General features: G+C 40.2%; 1 protein-coding gene across 4 annotated transcripts in view; it reads left to right on the top strand.

The window, feature by feature from the left end:
- The window catches only part of CTNNA3 (catenin alpha 3), a 432,189-nt gene that overhangs the window by 315,082 nt on the left and 96,265 nt on the right, over nucleotides 1–20,842 (top strand). For all 4 annotated transcript variants that reach the window (XM_042033401.1, XM_042033400.1, XM_042033398.1 and 1 more), the window contains one exon: nucleotides 4,319–4,519. In XM_042033401.1, the coding sequence (XP_041889335.1) occupies nucleotides 4,319–4,519 (201 nt within the window). The remainder of the gene's footprint in view (nucleotides 1–4,318; nucleotides 4,520–20,842) is intronic.

Genomic DNA, 20,842 nt, shown 5'->3' with positions numbered 1-20,842 from the left:
TTTATGTTATAGCTCTGTGTGTTTAAAGCTGGAGCATTTTGGAAGTGTGAATGCATTTGGGTAAATACCAGACAACTGGGGACCCTGCCTGTCAGTACCACCCTTGGTCTGAGACAGAATGACAGTGTTGTCAGATGGATTAGCAACTAACAATATTAGAAATTACCATTTAGTTCCTTAGATTTAGCAGATGAAGGATGTTTAGTTAATACAATTAGAGAAGAAAGGACAAGTATTTTCCTTGTTTTAAGTATTTATTTTTCTGCACTTTTCTATTAATTTAAAAATTCTTCTCTTGAAATTGCCAGGAACTTTGGACATTAGGTGATTACCAGTGATTTTATTTCTGAGTAGTGACTAAGACTGTCTTGCTTGTAGAATATAGATATTTTATTAAAAGAGCTGCAAATGCCAAGAAAATCTGTTTCATAAGATTGCTGATGGAGATTTAGCCTTGAGTATTGTCTGAACTTCAGTAGCAAAAAGGTGGGAATTAGATTAACTTGAGGTTTTTTTGGTTTTGTGGTTTTTGTTTTTTTTTTTTTCCTATCTGAATACAAGAGGAGTGATAGCAGTGAGTTGTATACTGGGACTTGCACTTTCCGCTTAGTTGCTTTGTTCTCTTAACTTTGGCACTAAAACTTGCTAAATCTAAGTATGGATGGTCTTAATGTTTATTTGCTGTCAGATACCTTTTTGGAGTTCATAAAAGCATTATGAGTCTGTGGGAGCATGTCTTTTGCCATGCTAGGTAGTGCCATTATTGGAAAACTTGGAATCCTTTTCTGATGAGCACTGTAAGGTACCATGGCCAGGGAATAGGAGTTATCTGAAAGGAAGCTGACTTTTTGTACAAAGTTTCTTTGCTTCCCGTTTTATCATGCCAACAGATAGGAAAAGATAGAAATCTTTTTTTTTTGGCTAGACTATCACTGCATACATTCCTAATTTTATGATTTAAGGCTTGCAGAAAAGAATGTTTAATTTTTGTCTTGTCTTCAGGAGACCAAATTGAGTTTTATAATGCTTCTTCATGTACTACATTTTTAAAATTTCTAGTAATTTTTTTTCTTTTTTTCATAATGTTTCCATTTAGTTCACAATTTTTTTTTTTTTTTTAGCTAAACAGAGAAACTTTAATAAAGTGCTTCAACTGAGGCCTTAATTAGTGCCAAGTGAGTGGAAGGGCATCACCTGTCTTTTTCTTAGATGACATGCAAAGGAAGAGCTATTGATTTTGTCCCAGAGACAGTCTGAGTCATGGCTTTAACAGACAGCTTTATTAGCCATTGGTTAGCTCAGCTGAGATATGATTTTTGACCATTTTTGACTAACACCAAAATCCCAGAGGGAAATCAGAAGGTGCAGTGCACTGCTCGTGATAATTGCTGTGGCAACCATGGCAATCTGACAATTTCCTTAAGCATCTATCAATCCACTGTTACAATTAACTCTTCTGCTAGACATTGACTCATGACAAAGAGATGGTACATCATCCTAATCTTCCTTTTCTGCTTTGGAAAGTAAGATACTTGGATGAAAATCAAAAGTTGACCTAATGCATTTTGTATAGGAAGAGGAAGTATCTGTAAGAAAGATAGAGGTTAAAACAATCTCAGCTGGACTGTGATCAGTGCTGTTTCTTTTCTTTTCTGTTAGATCTCCTAAGGCAAATGCATAAGCTTATTTGTGCCTTGGGAAAATTAAGTTAAGCGAAGTTTTAATGATTGTAAAGTAGCTCATCTGGGAAGAGCTTCAGAACATTGTGAGAGGCTGCCTGTTGGCTGTGGGTATTCAGCAGGTGCTGCTGGGCAGTGCCTGTGCTGGGGACAAGCTCACTTGTGATTTTTGTGTGTGCCCATTGTATCTGTTGTCATGCTGCCCAGGGCTTGGGAGTGTCTGACACACAGATGGCATTGGGCAGGTTCCCAGTGATCCTTGACATGTGGCCATGGATGGATGGAGCAAGAAAAGCTGTTGCACTTCTTTTCTAGTAGGAGGTGGATGGACAATACAAAATAAAATCTGTGTCCCTCTTTGTCATCTTTGACACACAGTATCTGAAAGCATACATCACAGTCTAATTTACATCCAGTTGTAAAATGCCTTAAAAGGAGCCTTGCCATTTTGGAAGGAAGCTGCTGATGGGAATCTCAGGCTTACAACATACAGGTCTAACTGCGTTTCTCTTGAGCATCTGGTCTCAAGTTTGCTGTTCCGTAAACATGTTGTTAGTGACATCCCTTAGAAGGGTTGGGAAACTGGGAGCTTTCCACCATGTGTTCCATTCACGCAGTATGTCCATTAGGCCACAGGCAGTTTTATTTTTTTAATGCCCATGAGATTCATGTCATATGAAATAACCAGGTGACTGTGTCTTTCCATTATGGAGATTTTGCTTGGTAGATCCCAGAAGAGCCCTGCTTTTCTGTTTACACAGGATTAAGCCCTTTAATCACTGTCTTTGCTGGACAGTAAAAAGCAGTGTATTCTTCACACCAAGACCCTTAAAGTGGTGGTTGTACTATCCACTTCTGTCATTGTCTCTGCTAACACATGGACAGTATTAAAACTAATACAGTAGTGGCCCGTACTGCTTCATTTTAGACATAACTGTGGCAGCAGAAGTGGGGTATTTTAGTAGTTTCTCTGCATTCTGTGCATGTCAGCCCTCTCTTTCCATCGTTGTGCACATTGACAAACTGGTTGGTTTGGAAGCCTCCCGTTGTGGAAGCACACAGGAAGAGATGCCTGGAAAAGGAAAGGTAAGTTCTAACCTGTACAGCACAGGTTAGTGCCTGGAACCTCTTTGTGCACCTGGTCATTTGGTGCCTTCTTTCCCAGCTGGATATGTTGTGTTTGGCATGGGAGGAACTGAAGTAGCTGCCAGTGCTGAGTGCCTTTTTTCATGGAGCTGTCAGTCCATGGGTGCAGCTACCAAATGAACACGGAGTGCTGACAAAGTCAGCATTGCTAAATTTCTTTTTTTCTGCTGACCTTGGAGGTGGTGACATGGATCTGAAAAAGATAAGGACACTTATGTTTCCAGAGGCATTCTGTGATGTAGCCATTTCATAAACTGAACCAGAATTCATAGGTTTTTGCATAGGCAGAATCCCAAGATACTCATGCCAGATCCAGTTAGTAATTTAGGATTACCTAATGGTGTGTTTTATCTGTCCAAGTTACTGTGATTGTCCAATTTATTGTATAACATAAAACATAATTTAATACTCATGTACCGAATAGCAGTCATGTGAATTAACAAGAAACCTGTAAGCTCTGAATTAATTCATTGCTTAGTGCAAGGGAAGTTTCACTGGTGCTTTTGAAGATGGAGCAAATCTATTGCCTTCACAAAGTGCACTTCTAATGCTCTTGTAGTACATTCTCTGGAGAGACAAAGCAGATTGTAGATCTGTGTAGGAAAGGAAATTAAATATCAGCACTAATAGGGAAGCTTTTAAGAAGTATTTAAGCTTTAAAGCAGTAAACATATTATCATTTAAAAACTTATTTTAAATACTACCTTTGTACCATAAGTTAGATTTTATATTTGCATTACTCTGCCTGAAAAAAAAAGGACTATGTCTTTCAATATTGGTTGTATAGATGGAAATATTAAGATACCACATAACTGTTCTCTCTGTAGCCCCTGACATTACTGTTTTCTAGCTTGATTTGAATCCTTTCTTATGCTTGTTACCCTTTAGTTTAGGACCAGTCTTTAGTTCCAGTATTTTCTCCTTCATCTTTGTCCTTCCTGCTGATGTTTTTTTCCTCATTTCTACGTATTTGAGTATCAAAGAATGGTTTGGTAAGCACAAACATAACTTTACTATTGCCAGTTTAAAAATTTATGTTTAGAAAGACAAGGGGGTGATAATTTACTTTAGAGTTTGATTTAGCATGAGCATCCTATGGCATGGATATAAAAGAAGTTGGTTTAGTTGTTGAGCAACTGTTTGTCATTGGAGACTCTTTAGGGAAAATGTCACAGTGGCTTAAGGTTTCAACAATAAAGTAGCAGCTTTAATAAATTTTCGTTCATTTTGCAAATACTTACCTTGTGTGTAAGGCTTTATGGTTTTCATATTTTTATGACACTTTCTGACTCAGTATTTTATTGTTGCTCTTGCTTATAGGAAGGTATTACAGTGCCTTTGAATTCTAGGAATCGGGAAGTTGTTAGCAGAATTTCAAGGCAGTTCAGTGTAGGTTTCCCACTGTAAGTTTTGCAGCCAAGCTCAGCTGTGTGTGTAAGTGGTGTCTGAGTGCATAAGAAGCGTGTGTTAAAGCAGTACCATTGTGCTTGCAGAGAGCCACATCCTGGAGGACGTGAACCGGTGCATCGTGGCGCTGAGGGAGCAGGATGCCGAGGGCCTGGACCGTGCCGCGGGCGCCATCCGTGGCCGCGCCGCCAGGGTCGCTCACATCGTGGCGGGGGAGATGGACAACTATGAGCCAGGAGCTTACACCGAGGGGGTCATGATGCACGTGCAGCATCTCACCAAGGCCGGTGAGTCTGGTTTCTGGAGCTTTTATGGTGGTGTAACCTTGCCTTTATCCGCCACATTTAAAGTGAATCCTGTGGGTCTCTGATGTAACGCACGGGTGGTGCACTGATGGTTCCCTCTGAGGTCTCTGCTCTCCTTTCAGCAAGCTGTCGAGTTAGGATGAGACCATGCAGTGCAAAACTCACTTCTAAAATTTTGAGTTACATGATCTCTGTAAGGTTTCTTAAGTTATGGAAGGCTGTTACTGGGGTTCTTAATGCATGTCACAATGTTTGAAGACTTGTAACTAATGAGGCAGGAGCTTCCCACGTTGTTGCACTGGCCTTACCACACCTGCTCTAAGCAGATGAAAGGCAAACTCAGAGAAGGAGGTGCATGATTTGTGTGTACTTCCACTTTAAAGACTGTTGATCAGATGTCCCAAAAAATCTTCAGTTTTTGCAAAGCAAGTTTGAAACTTTCTAAAATGTTTAGTAGTCTCCTTTACATTTTCATAGTATTAAAAAAGAGGGCATCCTATATTGAGTACCTGTATTGCAAATGCCTGTACTGGCCACAGGGGGTGTAACTGCACAATTTTGGAAATGGTTCCTGTGTTTTCTGTAAATGATTCTCTGGTTTTCATCGTGTATACTTAATTTAAAAAAAAAAAAAGAAATTATCTGTGGAGTTCCCAGTACATCCATGTTTTCAGTCGTTGCGAGTCTAATAGTTGGGCAGTTAAACTGCTCCTAAGAGATTTTCTCCAAGTCTGTACATCCCTGGACTATGGGATTTAGCTTCCTGAACTCAGAAGTCTAAATTCTAGCTCTGTCAATCCAAACAAATGTCTAGTACCTTACATTTGACTGATATTTGCTTCATTTTACCACAAGAAAAGACAGGAATTTTGTTTGAGCTTGCTCTTAGTTAAAGTTCAAATATGTCCAGGGCAGAACCATCTTCACGTGAACAAGAGTAAACTGACATTGTAGTGAAGTGGCAAAAGGGACAGAATAGTGGGAAGAGTTTGAAATAGACTTGCCTGTTTTTATCTTACTATATTGTGATGAGAAAATTGAAAAAATGTCGCCATTGCATTCCTTTCTTCATGATTTCTGGAAGTACTGTGACAGATATCAAGAGAAGCAGCATAGAAAAGCAAAGTTTTGATTCTCATTTAAAAGCTGAGCCCGTTTTTCTTGAAACTGATAGCATTTAAAGACATTAGGAGTTGACAGTGACTTCTGTTCTGTTGCCTTGCTTTGACAGTAATATATATAATATACCTAAACCTGTCTGTCTGCAGAAGACAGGGAGACACAACACTGGTTGTGGTTGTTTGCTTGTTTCAAGGGACATCAAGCATGGTGACATCTCAAATGACTTTGCAGTACTTCAAAGAATTCACTGTCTTTGTTGTTCAATAGGAGTGGAAAAAAGGCACATGTACTTCTCTTTTCCGCCTGTATTTATATGATCTGCAATGAACAGACATCGAGCTGTGTGAGAGCTGCTTGGTTGCTTCCTGGTTTTGTTATTTTTAACTTTTTCAGCTTACAGGTAAAATGTAGGTAGATTGCAGCCCTCGGGTGTAACCTAAACTATTCTATCCCAGCTGGGCCTTTCAGGTCCAGCTGATTGCAAGGGGACACTTCACCGGGAGAGAACTCTGTATTTATGCTGCCATAACCTCCTCAGTTAATTTCCACAAATAACCTCAGGCAGCGAAGGGAATCCTTTATGCCTAATGAAGAGATGAAGTGTTACTGATGAGAAATTATTGCAGGTAGTGTAGAATTAGGGAAAACAAAATTACAGACAAGCAGCATACGTGGAAATAGCAGAGAACTAAAAACAAAAATGGAAGAGTGAATGGGAGAAGAAATAGGAAGGATGCAAACTGGAGGTAGCAGGAGAGAGAAAATGTGCAGAAAGAGGAGCAGATATATTTACTGTTTGTTAAAACAAAAATCAAGGCTAAGTTGTGGAATGCATGTCGAGGTAATTTATAAGAAAAAGGTTTAATTCTCTGCATTGCAGTATGTAAGAAAAGAGTATAAGATCACTGAATCTGTCTCTTCAGCTGGAAGACATCAGACATATTTAAGATAAAGTGAGATATTCAACAGTAATATCTTAATACTGCCAAAGAATGAGTATTAAAAACTGGTTCTTAATTTCTTAGCTCAGGTTGTGTAGTCTGGTGTACATACGAGCTGTTGGCAACCAAGTGCATCTCTATAGCACTGTACAATGGAGTGTCTGCTTTCTCAGGTGTATTTATGCTGTTCCTCTGTTTTACCTCTTCCCTTTCGCTGAACAAGAAGAAAAACCCCAAGAAAACTAACACCAAGGCTCTGCAAAAGCCCCATTTATAGTGTGGAGCTGAGCTTTTAGAAGTTAAATACTGCCAGAACTGGAGTTGTCTTTGCAGCCTTGATATCCCTTGATTTGCACTCTGTGTGTGCATGACATTCATTAGGACATTGTGGTTATGTGATCGTACACAGTTGTGTTACTAACAGCTGCTTTATGAGGTCACTGCATGGGCATAGGCCAGGGTCATGTATTAGAGAAGGCTGAAGTCCACAGGCTCAATTTAGAATGTAATGAAGCACAAGACTGTGGGGAGAGAATACATGATCTCATATTGGAGATAGCTGTAGATGGACTTGATGATCTTGGTCTTTCTGAACTGAAATGGTTCTGTGACTCTGTAGTTGCAGTGCCAGGGCCTGTGCAGAGTTTCTGCTGATACCCAGTCCTTGAGGCTGTAGTAATGGGGGGGGCGCAGGGATGCTCCCCAGCTCCTGCTGTGAGGGAGTGCTGTGCTGGCTGCTCCCTAGTTCTACACCACAGCGACACCGGGACGTTCTCTGTCCCTCCTGCTCTCAGGTTTCTGTGGGAAGAGCGGGGAGGTGTGTGGGTGGCGAAGAGCAGCAGAGCATTCCAGCCAAGGCCCCGGTGCAGATGTTGTAAATCAGTATTGAGCATCATGCCCTGGAAGCGTCATGGCCCAGGGTCTGCGTAAAACCATGGGGACACTGGAGAAAAGTGTTGAGCCGCGGGGTCTGTGCGTTCTATGGAGGCAGCGGGTTTAACCCCACAGTGCCTGTTGGACTGTGCAGGGGTAAGGTAGTTGAGCTTGAGGCTGTGTTGTGGTATGGTTAAGGCTGTGAAAACGTTACTGCTGATGCCTCTTTCGTTCCTAATGTCTGGCACTGGTGGATAGATCAAAATAGGCAGATTGTTGCATTTTGGTAGGGTTTGTGTACTGTTGTATCAAAGTAAAATGAGACATTTAGGAACTCTTTTTATAAAACCCTAAGGTATTTCTACTTCATAACCGGAAGGGAGATCTTGTGCTCTACTTTTAAATACCAGTCTTCTATGTTATTTTATTGTCTGCCAGAATCTGCAGCAGTTAAATTTAAGTCAACAATTTATATTGTGGCATATATCTGTTGATAAAGTATAAAGTCTGTATTGTAAATTTGGTCTGCAGTTTTGCTTTAATGCTAAAGAATAATGATACACATACACGTGTAAATACATACATAAATCCTTTAGGTATTTAGATGTCTACAGATCTTATAAGAAAACAAGGAAAAGGGTGGAGACAAAGATTGGAAGTATTTTAACTGTCTCAAGTCCCCAGTGGGCCAAAGACATTGTTTTCAGACCTCTTTTGGAGTGCTTGGATTTGTGTCCAGTGATTTTCTTTAAGACCTCACAAGCCTCAGTTACTTTTTTGGCAGAATGTTTTAATGTCATATTACGTGCCAGTATGAATGAATTTATTTATTTACACTAATTCATTTATTTATTTATTTTCTGGTCCCAAGATTGCTATTTTGGTCACCTTCCAGTCTACCCTTTCCCTTCATAGCCCTTTCAGTGTGTGCACTTGTACAGCTCCATATTAGTACTTATCTACTACACCTGAAACAGAGCTTTCCTGTACAGTAATTTATTAATTGATTCTCTAGGGTGGATTAAATCTACTGCATTGCTTTTCTCTGGGAAAAGGTAATTTATCTCAGTCATAAAAGGACAGTGGGGTTTTCATGATACAAACTTCCTTCCAACTTACGCTTTTTATTTAGCTTTTCCATTTCTTGCAAGCCTATGTGCACAAGCTAATGGCTTGTATTTCCCTGGCTGCTTCACTTGTCTTTTTCAAATCCAGTTCACAGGTTTTGTTGCAGCATCTTATGTGAAATGACTGTCAGTTTCCTTTGTCCCCTGCCTCGAGTCTTCTGCGGTAGGGATTGCCTGCTCTTCTTCAGGAATGTGACTCTTTCACCCAAAAGACACCCTCCAAAGAGGAAATGCAAGAGGGGGTTGTGCCCACTCTGACATTTATGACTTATTTTGTCATCTTTAGGAAAGCCACCTGAGCCAGCATGGGGAGCAAGGAGCATCTCCAGAGACTTCACTGGCTTTTCCTAAGATGTATACTCAGATAGAATCCTTAAATGGGATGAACGGCCTGTTGAAGGTCCTTACCTCTTGTCATAGAACAAAAGATACCAATATGACCAACTTTATTCTAAATTATTTCTTTGGGGATAGCTAAAATGAGGTGAATGGATCTTACTCATTCTGTGGGGCACATGAAAAATCCTAAGTTTTTATTAATTTAGAAACACAAGTGTTTTTAATGAAAAATTATTTTTCACCACTTGTTCATCACTCTCAGAATGAGAACTAAAGAGAATACTTGCTGTTCAAGTCTGTTTAGTATTCAGTGATTTTTACCCTTTCTTATGAAGCCCAGAGAGTGCTGAAGAAGACTGACTCTTGACACTTCAAAATACATTAATTAAAAAAAATAGAAAATCCCCAAAACATTTGAAGAAGGAGAGAGGCCTGAGTATGCAAATTTATGGAATTGGTGAACTTGTGAAATTGGTACACAACCCAGACAAGGAACAGCTTATGAGAAACTATTCAGCAGAATTATTGTAAGAGTAAGAGGAAAAAAAACATGGGCCAAGAAAAACACTGAGGGTATTTTCATGACTTAGGCTAAAACATTCTTTGTGTATGTTACATGATGATTGTAAGACTATAACTTAAGCAATAAACCTTCATTCTCGTGGTTGTTACTCTATTACAGAGTCAATAACTTCCCTTTGGTGGAGTCTGCAGTGAGACTTTTTTTTTTTTAGGGCTCTGTTCTGATCCTTCTGTGAAATTCTGTTAAGAATGTTGGCTTTAAAAATCAGATTTTGCTTCTGATATGAAGAATGCTCTGAAAAATAGGGGGAAATGCCAACATTTTTTGTGTTCCAGGTAATCAAAAAATGACCCTGAACATTGTCATTTCTTTTTGCCAATCTTTTCTTCCTTTCCTCTAGCTCAAAAATAGCTTTGCTTCACGGTTAGTAGCAGCAATGTCCACGTTGATTATAAGCATTAAGGGCGTTAAGGTGCCTTTAACTACACATTTGCTTCTTTAAAATGCTGTTGCACTTAGTGGTCATTTAAAGCACTGAGAAGAAACTGCTCTACTGGGCACTGCTCCCCCAGGCCTTGCTCAGTAGCAGCTTCAGAGTGCCCAATGCAGACTCACTGTTCAGGGCAGTTCTTGAACACCCTCAAAGTCTCCAAGAACTTTCCTCCTTCTCAAGAGAAACCTTATGTACCGGTTTGGCCAAATTTAGAAATATACTCTGAGAGAAGGCACAACCACCCTTCCCCCACCAGGTTTGGGAAAAAATAAATTTTCCTTAAAGGAAAGTGAAAGAGATAAAAACTATTTATTTAACAAACACACGGGAAAGGAAAATAATGCTAAATAATAAAATCTCTCGCTGTGGAGAAAAACCTGGGAAAGTGTCAGAGTCCTCCCTTTGGTCTCCTCAGAGCTGGGGCGTGGCCCAGGGCCAGGCCCTCTGTGCCTGGTGGAAAGTCCTCCCGATGTGCTCTGATGTTGAAGCAATCACGCAGTCTAGTAGAAAAGGGGAAAAATGCGAAATTCCAGGGAAGGAAAAATTTAACTCTCAGTCTCTCTCCGGAGGAAAAAAAAAAGCAGCTGAACCACTGGCCAAAAACTGTCCTGGGAGCAGCCAGCCGGGTGCTTCCTCCCTCCCCTGCTGCAGCGGGGGAAACCCATTGCTATCTGTGTGTGACCTTGAACAAGCTGCAAACTGCTTTGAAAAAGTTTTGCTCAGTTTTTTCCTTCCCTCTCTCAGGCTTAGTTTAGAGGCATAGAAAGGCACAAGAATTAATTTCTGGGCATAGGCAGCGATATGGGATACACATCATAAGGTCACCCCAAGACACCTTAATAAGAGCAGCATTTAAAATGCAGCATTTTTATAAAATAAAATCATGTTTCTGAGGGTAATAAATTTGTTTTTGCCGTGTTCAGTTGAGTTTTGATACTTTTTTGGTTGTTAGGTCATTTTGCTGAATTAGGATCGTAAATACCTTTCTGTGACCTGCCATGGATTCGGCACATGTGGTCTTGCCCCATCTAAATTACATGGGGAGAGGGAGGGAGGTGAGGGAAGGGTCTCTTGGTTTGAGTGGCATTGGTGGAAGAACTGGAAAAGGGAGGATGTTGTGTGAATTCTGAATCTTACTCCCATGGTAATGAATTTGCCATGTTCCTTGGTGAAGCCTGGTTTGCCTGCAGTCTGATTTTGGAGCAGAGGACACTTGGGTTAAGCCTTCCTTAAAGTACTGAACACCAGTTGTTGTCTTTGTTTCTGCAATTTCCACAGGCCCTACAGGGGAACTGAGGATGGAAGTATACTAACGGGCAGTAATGGCTTTTTTTTTTTTTCTTCTATCCAGTGTTTTGTGGGCTAGGTTTTTTTTAGGTTGGTTGGTTTGTTGGATTTTTTTTCAAGTAGAATTGCCGTTCTGAGTCACTGTATGTGACGTTTTGTGATAAATCTTCCCTCACTTGAAGCTACTTTAAGAAATGACTTGTGACTTTCCAATATCTGTATAACTTCCATATATCCCTTTTAATATATTTCTGTCTCTTGGATCTTAAGGACCAGTGGACTGGTCTGGTTCAGTAGAGTCCCTTCATTAAAGACAGCCCTTCCTTAAGCTGATAACGAGATCAGGGAACTACTGCTGTGTTGGGGTCTCCTCTCCCCGCCGTGTAGCCCTGGGAGAGGGGCCCTGAGGGCACAGACACGGGGCTTCCCTGTCCCTGCTCAGCCTCGTTCCCATGGGTTGGTTTGTGTTCCCTGCGCGGGCAGAAGGACCCTTGGTCCCGTGACTGGAACAGTTCCTGGGCAGAGCTCCGGCCATGCGGAGAAATAAACATCTCTGAAACAGCTATCAAGAATCTGTCTGTCTGTATATATTTCCTTTCCACGGGACGCCTGGTTTGATATATGCGTGTTGCAGGATCCCCACTGCAACACTGCTGTTCCTTTCACTATGTATTTTTACCTGAAGCAAACTCTCAAGCTTGCGCAAGGTTATCTCTATGTCCATATCAAAGCCATTACCTTCATTTCACCTGTGACTTTCTTGCACAAAGTGCCTGGACCTCTGTAATGTTAAGCATATTTCATTCCCAAGTCTGTACTTACCTTTCACTTCCAGCTCTGTAGCCTTTCCAGTTACTTGGAATGTGTTTTCCAGAGCCTCTGGGGCACAGTTTTCTCTCATTACTATTGTCATAAAGTTGTTCTTGTGGTCTTGTATCTACAAACCCTGATGCTATTGTTTCTTTGCATTTTGGGGGGAGTTACAAGCATGCTGTGTCTGTTGCAGTTGTCCAGGGTTAGTTTGCTGTGTCTCTTGCTTTGCCATTCCACATTCAGAGAATCCTGTCATTCTGTTGTCTTTTAGAACACTGTAACACATTGGAGATGGCGTCTTTCTTACAGAAGGTGAAGTTTTTGTCTGTTTTACAGGTTTTTGCAATAGGAACATTTTAGTTCTTAATGAGCAGCTTTGGCTTCATCTGATGTGTCCTGGAGCTAAGCCGGTCAGATCTACCTGCTGGGTTTTCCCAGTACATACTGAAGTCTTTTGAATACTTTGGGATTTACCACTCTTCTGACCATTTGCATGTCAGAGCATGGTCTGCTTCCTAAGCAGGATTGTGGACTGAGTAACTTCATTTCAGAAATCATCAGTGCTTAAAAGTTCATTCTCTATTTTATAGTACCTATGAAGACTGTTTTGGTTTAAATCTTCAGTATGAATCCAGTCTCACTAAGGATTTCCTTAGTCCCGAAAAATGGCAGTACTTTTTTGTTCTTCAGCCTTAGCTCACTCCTAAGTTCTTCAGAGAGATAATTTCCTAACCTGAATTTACAAAAAGCACCTTTCGCAGTTTTCATTTTTGCATGTAATAAATTTTTATGTTTTATAGTAAAGTTCGTAATTTTTGTAACATGACCTATCATAAAATTATATGATCACCCTGCCTCCCTTCAATAGTATTTCCAGCTACATACAGCTAACTCAACTCTGCTTAAGATTTTTCTAGTGATTCCTTTCTGGCAACATGCCCTCAGCTCTTTGTGCTTCGTTCCTTAGAAAGCATGAACTGCTAGATCTGGAAATGATGCAGTGGCTCTTGATGGGGGGAGCATATGCATAATTCAGTAGGATTTATAAATGCCTGTGTATGTATGTTTGGATTATAAATCTGTTAACGTAGTAAAATTGATTCTTGTTGAAATCATAAATGATAAGCTTGTCTTTGTTTTGTTCACCTTGTCTCAGTAAGTCTGTCACCACCATTCATGGCAGTGTTTGGAGAAGTGGCATTGTATGTGTTATATGCCAGATAAATTTCTGTAAACAGGGTTTTTCCTTGCTTTCTGGGGACCATATTCTATTTTCTACCAGAATCCCACTGCTGGGCAAGGACACCTCTGAAGCTGGTTTTGTTTGCTGCAGGCTTTATTTTGTGTCACAGCTGATGAGAACAGCAGACCACCTCCTCAGTTTACCCAGTGCTGTTGAACAGCTGCAGTTGTTTTGGAATAATTCATTAGACAGCAGACAAAGTGTAAGGAATGCATCCATTGAATTGAAGCATTTGTCGGAGTTTCGTGTGGAAATGTATAACTGTCTGTCACTCCTTTTTGATTGTTGTCAGGCATTAAAAATTCAAAGGTAGACAGCTTCAGTCAGCAGATGAGAAGGTCTATCTCGGGTATTGTGCAGAAAAGTTGTTGCAGAATTCCTCACCTTCCCAAGTGCTCTGAAGTAGCAGCCATGTTTTGCTTGTGGAATACTGGGCCTTGGCAGCTAGGTTAGGCAGTAAACTATTGATGACCCTCTTAATCAACAGGAATGTTTGGAGAAAACCCACAGATGTTACAACAGATTGTTTGGTTTGGGGTTTTTTTCCTTATGGATTAATTTTATAATTTCTTCCCTGAACTGAAGCTTCAAGTAACGTTCCTTGTACCAGGATATTAGTGCTTTCCCAGGAATCGTATTTTTGGTGTTGAAGGAGGCTTAAGATAATTGCCTGAAACTGATTCCTAGGTCTGAAGTCAGAAGTGTTTAGTGAGCAATTCTAGATGATATCAGCATACTGTTGCTTTTGATATGCTTATGTTTTTAGGAGGGGGAGGCTAGAGTTCAGGAAATACTGTGAAGCAGACCTCTGAGGAAGCATTAATGGTAAAATAAATATTTAATGATAGTATGCCGAACATTAAAGTTGATACGTTGATTATAATAAGAGTGCCAGAAAGAAGTGGGAAAGATCTAAGAATGTGACCCTTGGAAAGATGATGGTACTCACTGTACGCTTTCCAAAGTAGGCCTTGCCAAACTCAAAATGTTGGGGGAAAGATTTCTGGAGAACAGAGGATGCTGAGGATGGGCTGGGCCGTAGTGCAGGTGACTTGTGAGAAGCAGGGGAGAGATTGAGAGTTTAATGTGGGGAGGTGGCAGCCAAGGGACAATGGATAGAAACCTGCAGCTTCCTGAGAGAGTTGCAGTGACTCTGGTGCCACTCACTCTTGGCAGAAGAGACAGGTGGCACAACTAAGGGCAGTGGCCACAAGCTGCAGCAGAGTAATTCAGGGACAGTGAGGGCAGAGCAGGGGATTTATTCACTGTAGTGCAGCACTAGAACAGAGATGCAATGACATTTGTCTTTGAAGGTTTTTGAGACTTAGCTGGACAAAGCTGTGACTGACCTGATGTTGTGTTGGTCTTATGTCGAAGGAGATGACATGCAGAATCCTTTTCAAATAATGTATGTAGGATATTTTCCCCAGCTGCATTCATGTAAGAGTTCCCTTTTCTGGGTAATTAAATGCTTTAACATGGGCATTCATACTCTGTAGTAACCTCAGATTCTTAGAGAAGAGTTCTTTCTGTGCTTAGTGGCTTGCTTGTTATTAGAAATACATACTGTTAGTATTGACAAGGACTTTCAGTGTAAAAATGCTTGCATATACTTCATTCCCAATCTGCAAATTTCTCTAGAATGCTAACACAGACCTGTTATATGAAGTATCATGTATTAAATGGTGGTCAAGCATAGAAACATTGCCAATGGATGCAATCCATCTGTAGGATTTAGTCTGATACATTTCCAAATAGGCAAAGAAGCATTTAAAACCTATAGGTGCTCTGTTTTTCAAAGTGTTTGTTTATTCTTCAGCGTGATCTTTTCAAACCGTGGTAATTTCTATTTATCCTGAGAGCTAAGAGTAAAATTTTCAGCAGTGTTTCATATTTCTTTTAAATAACAACATAGTCATCTTGTGTTTACTTAATTTGCTTACTTGTCTTGCTTATCTTTTATTCTGTGAGATAAGTAAGGAAAGTAAGAACCTGTATCTGCAAACACCTTTAGAGTTTGTATCTTAATAGTGTTAGAAGCAATGTTAGTTTTATCAGTATAGTTTTATTCAGTTTCAAATAATGGTAGTTATATTCAGAGTATTTTTATTCTGTTTCTAACCACTGTTTGTGAGCTGATAACTGCCTTCTTGAATCTTTAATAGTCTGCTATTCTGTATGTTGGAGGAAAATTATTATTTCTGCATTGCAGGTTGGGAGAAAGCTTTCTTGTAGTCTGTCTTTGTAAACTATAAACCACAAGCAAAGAACAAAAACATCTTGTGGAACCTTTTCAGCCTTTCCATAGTCGCTCCACGGAATCAGATGTAGCAGGAAATGTAATTGGCAGTCCCTTTCTTGTCTGTCAGCAGTCCACTGCATTTGGAGTTCTCTCCCTGAGTGTCCATGCAGAACAGTCAGTACCTGTTACAACTGATACTCCAACTGTTCTTTATGTTCTTGTACAGAACTTTCTTTACCTGAAGAACTTTTCCCTGCTGATAAAAGTAGGATTTGCACTAATTATCTGTAAATGTTGCTAATTTATTTAGCCACTAGTTGATGAAGAGATTTCAGGTAGATGCTGAAGAAGGTTCTTTGTAGCCTTATTGGTAGGCAGCTGGGTAAGACAAGGTTTCTTTTGTAGGGCAGAACATGTAATGCAGGATGCAGTTATGGTCAGCATAGAGTGCCAACGGCCCCTTCAGGTTTGTGCTTTGAACCCTGAGAGAGAACCACTTGAGTTTGTCACCTTGGCCACAAACAAGCTGCCTTATTGGTATTTCACCTTCTGCAGCTAGCAGGTTTATTGCTCTCAAATGATGATATGCTACAATTGAACATTCTCATTAAATGTACCAGGATTGCTCTTCATTTTAATCCATTTCAGTAATACCGTATTCTAATAATGAAAGCTTACATGGGGGGCTTCAGCAATTAGAACCTATTTGCAAATCCACTGGAACTATTGCTACTGACTTCTCTGGTTGTGGTGCAAGTCCTGGATCCCTGTTCTTTCTGCCTGGTCCCAGTGTTTGTGATCCCACTGAACAGGGTCCCACTGCACTGAAGGGCTGCAGTAAAGGCAGGGAGCACACACAATGTTAGCCTGTCACAAATCACTGCTTTCTGAATCATTCTGAGGCTAGCTCTGAATGTTAAATTTAGAGACAGTATTCTTCTGGCACCATTTAGAAAAATATATTTTCTGCAGTTGACAGCATTTATTGGTATTTCACTGTAATTATGTATTTGAGGATTTTGGCTACCAAGCTGTATTTTTCTTGTGCTTGCTTTTTAAATGTCAGTAGTCTTCCATGAAAAATAATTCTTCTTAATTAAATTATTTCAGTTATTCCAAGTTACTATTGTAGTAGACACAGAACTAAAATGTAGTGACCCTTTTCCCAAATACATTTTGCCCAAGGACATTTTGGCTTCTGTGTTTTTGTTGTTTGCTAATATATGACAAAAACATGGTATCTGACTGTGCCTAAAAAGCTGCGTTAATTTTCTGATGTTTCCATTGGGATAAGCAAATTTTTTTTTTTTTTTGTCTTTGGGCCAAAAGAAGCTTGGAACCTAGTGCAGTTTTATTCTTTATGGCTAATTTAATTACTTTCAGGTTTTCTAGGTTGATGCTACACCCACTAGGAACCAGATTTCTAAAAAGAAAGTATTTCTAGTAATCTACCAAAATAACTGGCTGCATCTCAAAGTCAATGTTTAGATTGTTGTTTGCTGCTAATGTTTTGAAGACCAACTCATTGTCAGCATAGTTATATTTGGGAAAATACGTCTTAGTTACGTGTTCTGAGCTTCTGAAACTACACTGGTGTCTCCTGAAATAGTGTTACTGTAGTACATCGGAAGAAGCCTGTACCAAGCAGGTCATAACTTCAGCAGCACTCTCTGCTGTGCCACCTCACTGAAGCACTTGTTGGGGATGATACACAAGTTTGTATGTTGGTAACTGCTGTGCTCAGTTGTTTCTTCTCACTTTTCTCCCTTGTAGGGTGGCTGTAAGGTTTTTGTGAATGAACACCATTCTCTAGCTTTGGTGATTTATAGCAAAATGCTTCTACAATACAACCAAACAAGGTTCACAGAGAGGTGTTTGGGGAGGTTGTAATTTTATTTTTTTATTCAATTCTCAGGACTTCTCTTCCCTGCTTAAATTACTAAAAAGCTGCTCTCTGCTCATTATACATAAGAGACTACCTGAAGTCACTCCCCCCCACAAAGACCTCAATTTCCTCTTATATTCCTTTTTATGGCATTTTCTGTGTTCTGCTCAGTCCATTTGGGAAATCCCAATTTGGGAGTATTAGGTCACTGCCTGTAGACACTACCTGGTGTGTTAATTGTCTCCTTGCTCTTGCTGACTGAGCTCTGGCTGTGTTTTGGGGTTTTTTTAGGGTACAGACTTAGGGTATTTACTGGTCTTAGCTTCTGTGTATCTATGTGCCAGTCTATGTAGTGCAGATGCCTCTAAATGAGACCCAGGGACTTCAGTTAGAGTAAGGAAAGGCGTGTTCTGGGCTGTGATCTGAGTTGAGGAATAGCAGTTGTTTCCACAGCTCATGAATGCCCTGCTGTAGCAGGGGACTGATGAGACGAGACAGGCCCACATGGCCCACTCTGTCTGCTAAGGAATGAAAAATAAATTCTGAAATTTGTCTCATCTGTCCTAGGGGGAAGTGTCATTCTCATCTGGGATCTCATGGTCAGTCTGTCCTTGAGCATGGCAGCAAAATATATTAGGTAGAGGGCTTCAAAAAAAGGAGGATTATGTAAATGATTTAAATGATCTTTTTGCTCTTTTTAGTGCTGTGACCTGCCTCTAGTAAGTTCCTTCTACAGGGAAACTCATCTACTCCCTCAAAACCATTCCCTTGAAGATCCCTGTGAGGGATCCCACTGAAGCTTTGAACTGTGATGTTCAGATGCAAGGCACTGCTTTAATTCCCAAGTGCAGTGTTCCATGCGTTTGCTAGGCTGTGCAGGGGCTGTGGAGAGGGTGCTTGTGTAGGGGAAAGTCCAGGGATTCCAAAGTCACAAACAATCCTCTGTACCCATACAGAGAACAGTCACTTGGTGTGTACATCTAAACTGTCCTGGTGCAAAGCAGAATAGCTGTGTGTTCCAGGTAGGAAGCTGAATCACTGTCATGGGTGTGTTTAGGGGAGGAATAAATTAGGGCTTTTTCAAAATTAAAAGCAGCAATTTACTGGATTGCCATTCATTAATAACACACACAGCCAATAATTAGGTCTCACTTGCTATCAATATTTTCTCATATTCAGGACAGTTAACTCCTAAAAATCTTACCCTTATTAGCTGTGAAGATCTAGTACCTCAAAACTGCTGTCGTGTTCAGCATAGTTTATGTATAAATCTGTCTGTAAATATATGCATATAAAAAAGATTTATGATGTCCATTTGTATATAGCTAGGTAATTCCGTAAATACTTCTATGTATGTGTATACATGCTCAGCTGTGGGCTTGTGGGTCTGCCAGCAGTCTGGCAGCCTTGCAAGCTGCAAAACGCCTCTGCGCAGCACAGTTGCAGCTTGCATAGGTCTGAGTTAACAAAGCAGATACTGATTACAGCTTGCTTTTATTAGGAAACTTTTTACATGCAACACACCTCTGCCTGGACTACTTCATGTTGTATTATGCTGTCATTATGCAGAAACTTTAGCTTGAAATACTAAATTCCATTAGGATAATTTATAGATCCTTATGCTCTAAATAGTCAAGGAGGGGAGTGGCCACAATGGAGGATTCTGAGACTGTGCCTCTCATATATAATGGCCCAGGATTGAGACTGTCAGAGGAATATGAGCTGTTTCTGGTGCTGTAAGTTCCAAAAATAGTTAATCCCTTTTTCTGCATGTAACCTATAAACTTGTTACCAAATAAGGTGACTGAATGTGAATGCTGATATATGGGGTATATCAAATGCATATAGTCACAGAGCTCTTCTACTTCTCTCATACTCATGTACAGGTATATGTATATATATATGTAAATATCTCTTGGAAAGCCATTGGATACAGTGCTATAATAAAAAGCTACCAATTTAACATTGTGTCACAGAAATACAGGCTTGAATTAAAAGTCTGTACCATTGTGAAGTCAGCTTCAGAAGCAGCTTGATCTTCCTATTAGGAAGGATTGCATTATGTGGATTTGTAACAGTCACAAGGGATTGGAGTTTCCAAACCTGTTTGTGTTACTCAGCTCAACCCTTTGCAGTGAATGCACAATACTCTTCTTTGCAGTAATTCCATTATGAATTCAATGTGTTTTGGAACACCTGTAATGAAGCTGTCTCCATCAGTCACTGAAACAGTCTGTTCCGTTCTGAACTGCGTGTTGGGTGCTGTGACTCAGGCTGCTGCCAGCAGATCCCTTGTATTTCACATGGTGTGCTTTAACCAGCACAGTTGCTTTAGCTTAGATGGGTTTTATTTATTTTTTAATTCTTTATATACCATTCTGGATTGAAGTGGCATTAAGAACAGACATAATACTTAGCAGTGCAATTGGCTTACTGGAATAGGCAATGTTCTTACATTGATCTGAAATTCTTAGATACCTTTCTAGAAGAAATTTACAAATGGTTAGCATTTAATCACGAGAAGTGCAAACCGTTATTTGATCTCAGAGTGAGATTACATACAGAAGTACTGAATGTAGGCCGTGTGGCTATTAACTAGATTTCTTATTTTCTCTAGTATTACCTTGCATTTAAGAGGTGGCTGTGTTTTTAATCTTTACAATCGTACTTTGCTTATGCTTCACTTCCACTGAATTCTTGCAACTGGAAAACTGCTTAAATTCTCTGGAAGCAACCTATATATACCCATCACACTGACTTTCATGCTAGGTGGTCAGGTTATTGGAGGAATAATAAAACACTTGAGGTATACACCTCCTGCCTCAAGTCTCTTCTTGTGCTGCCACCAGCTGTGCCTTGGCATAGGTCTAGGTTGCACACACCTCTTTTAACTTGCCTGCCTGCACATCTGCTTTATTTCAGTGCTCTGCTATCGTGCTAGTTTCATATGAAATTCATCCAGTAGCTTTTTAGGCCTTACTTGGCCATACTTCTGTCTTCAGGTGGGTTTTTAGAAGTTCTCATGGGGCTCTTTCCTCCTCTTAGAGTCCTAATTCGGGACTAGTAGTTTTTGCTGATTTTATTATCTTCAGAAGGAAAACCATTTTTTCACTCCAACTTGCCCAAATTTTTTTTTTCTTAATGATATTTTTTTTTTAGTGACTTTTGTTTGGGCACAGAAGATGTCTGCAGGTGGCTGAATGCCCAAGAGAGTCCTCTCCTGTGTTGAAAGGCCTCTGGAATTGAGTTAACCCAAAGCTGTGGCAGTGTTGCAGTGTGTGTAGCTGTGCTCTGAAGCTGTGCCACAGAGAGCTTCAGTCACTTGCTGTGCTCTCACTTCCATTTCAAAGCTGCCTTTGAAGGAGTACTTCTTCAGTCTGTTCTAGTGGGAGCTCTCCAGCCTTTTCCCAGTCTGCT

The sequence above is a fragment of the Corvus kubaryi genome, unplaced genomic scaffold (genome assembly GCF_017639235.1).
Source record: "Corvus kubaryi isolate FWS band 111438036 unplaced genomic scaffold, C.kubaryi_AGA036_p1.0 37357, whole genome shotgun sequence".
Taxonomy (NCBI): domain Eukaryota; kingdom Metazoa; phylum Chordata; class Aves; order Passeriformes; family Corvidae; genus Corvus; species Corvus kubaryi.
This window is presented reverse-complemented; position numbering and strand designations above follow the sequence as displayed.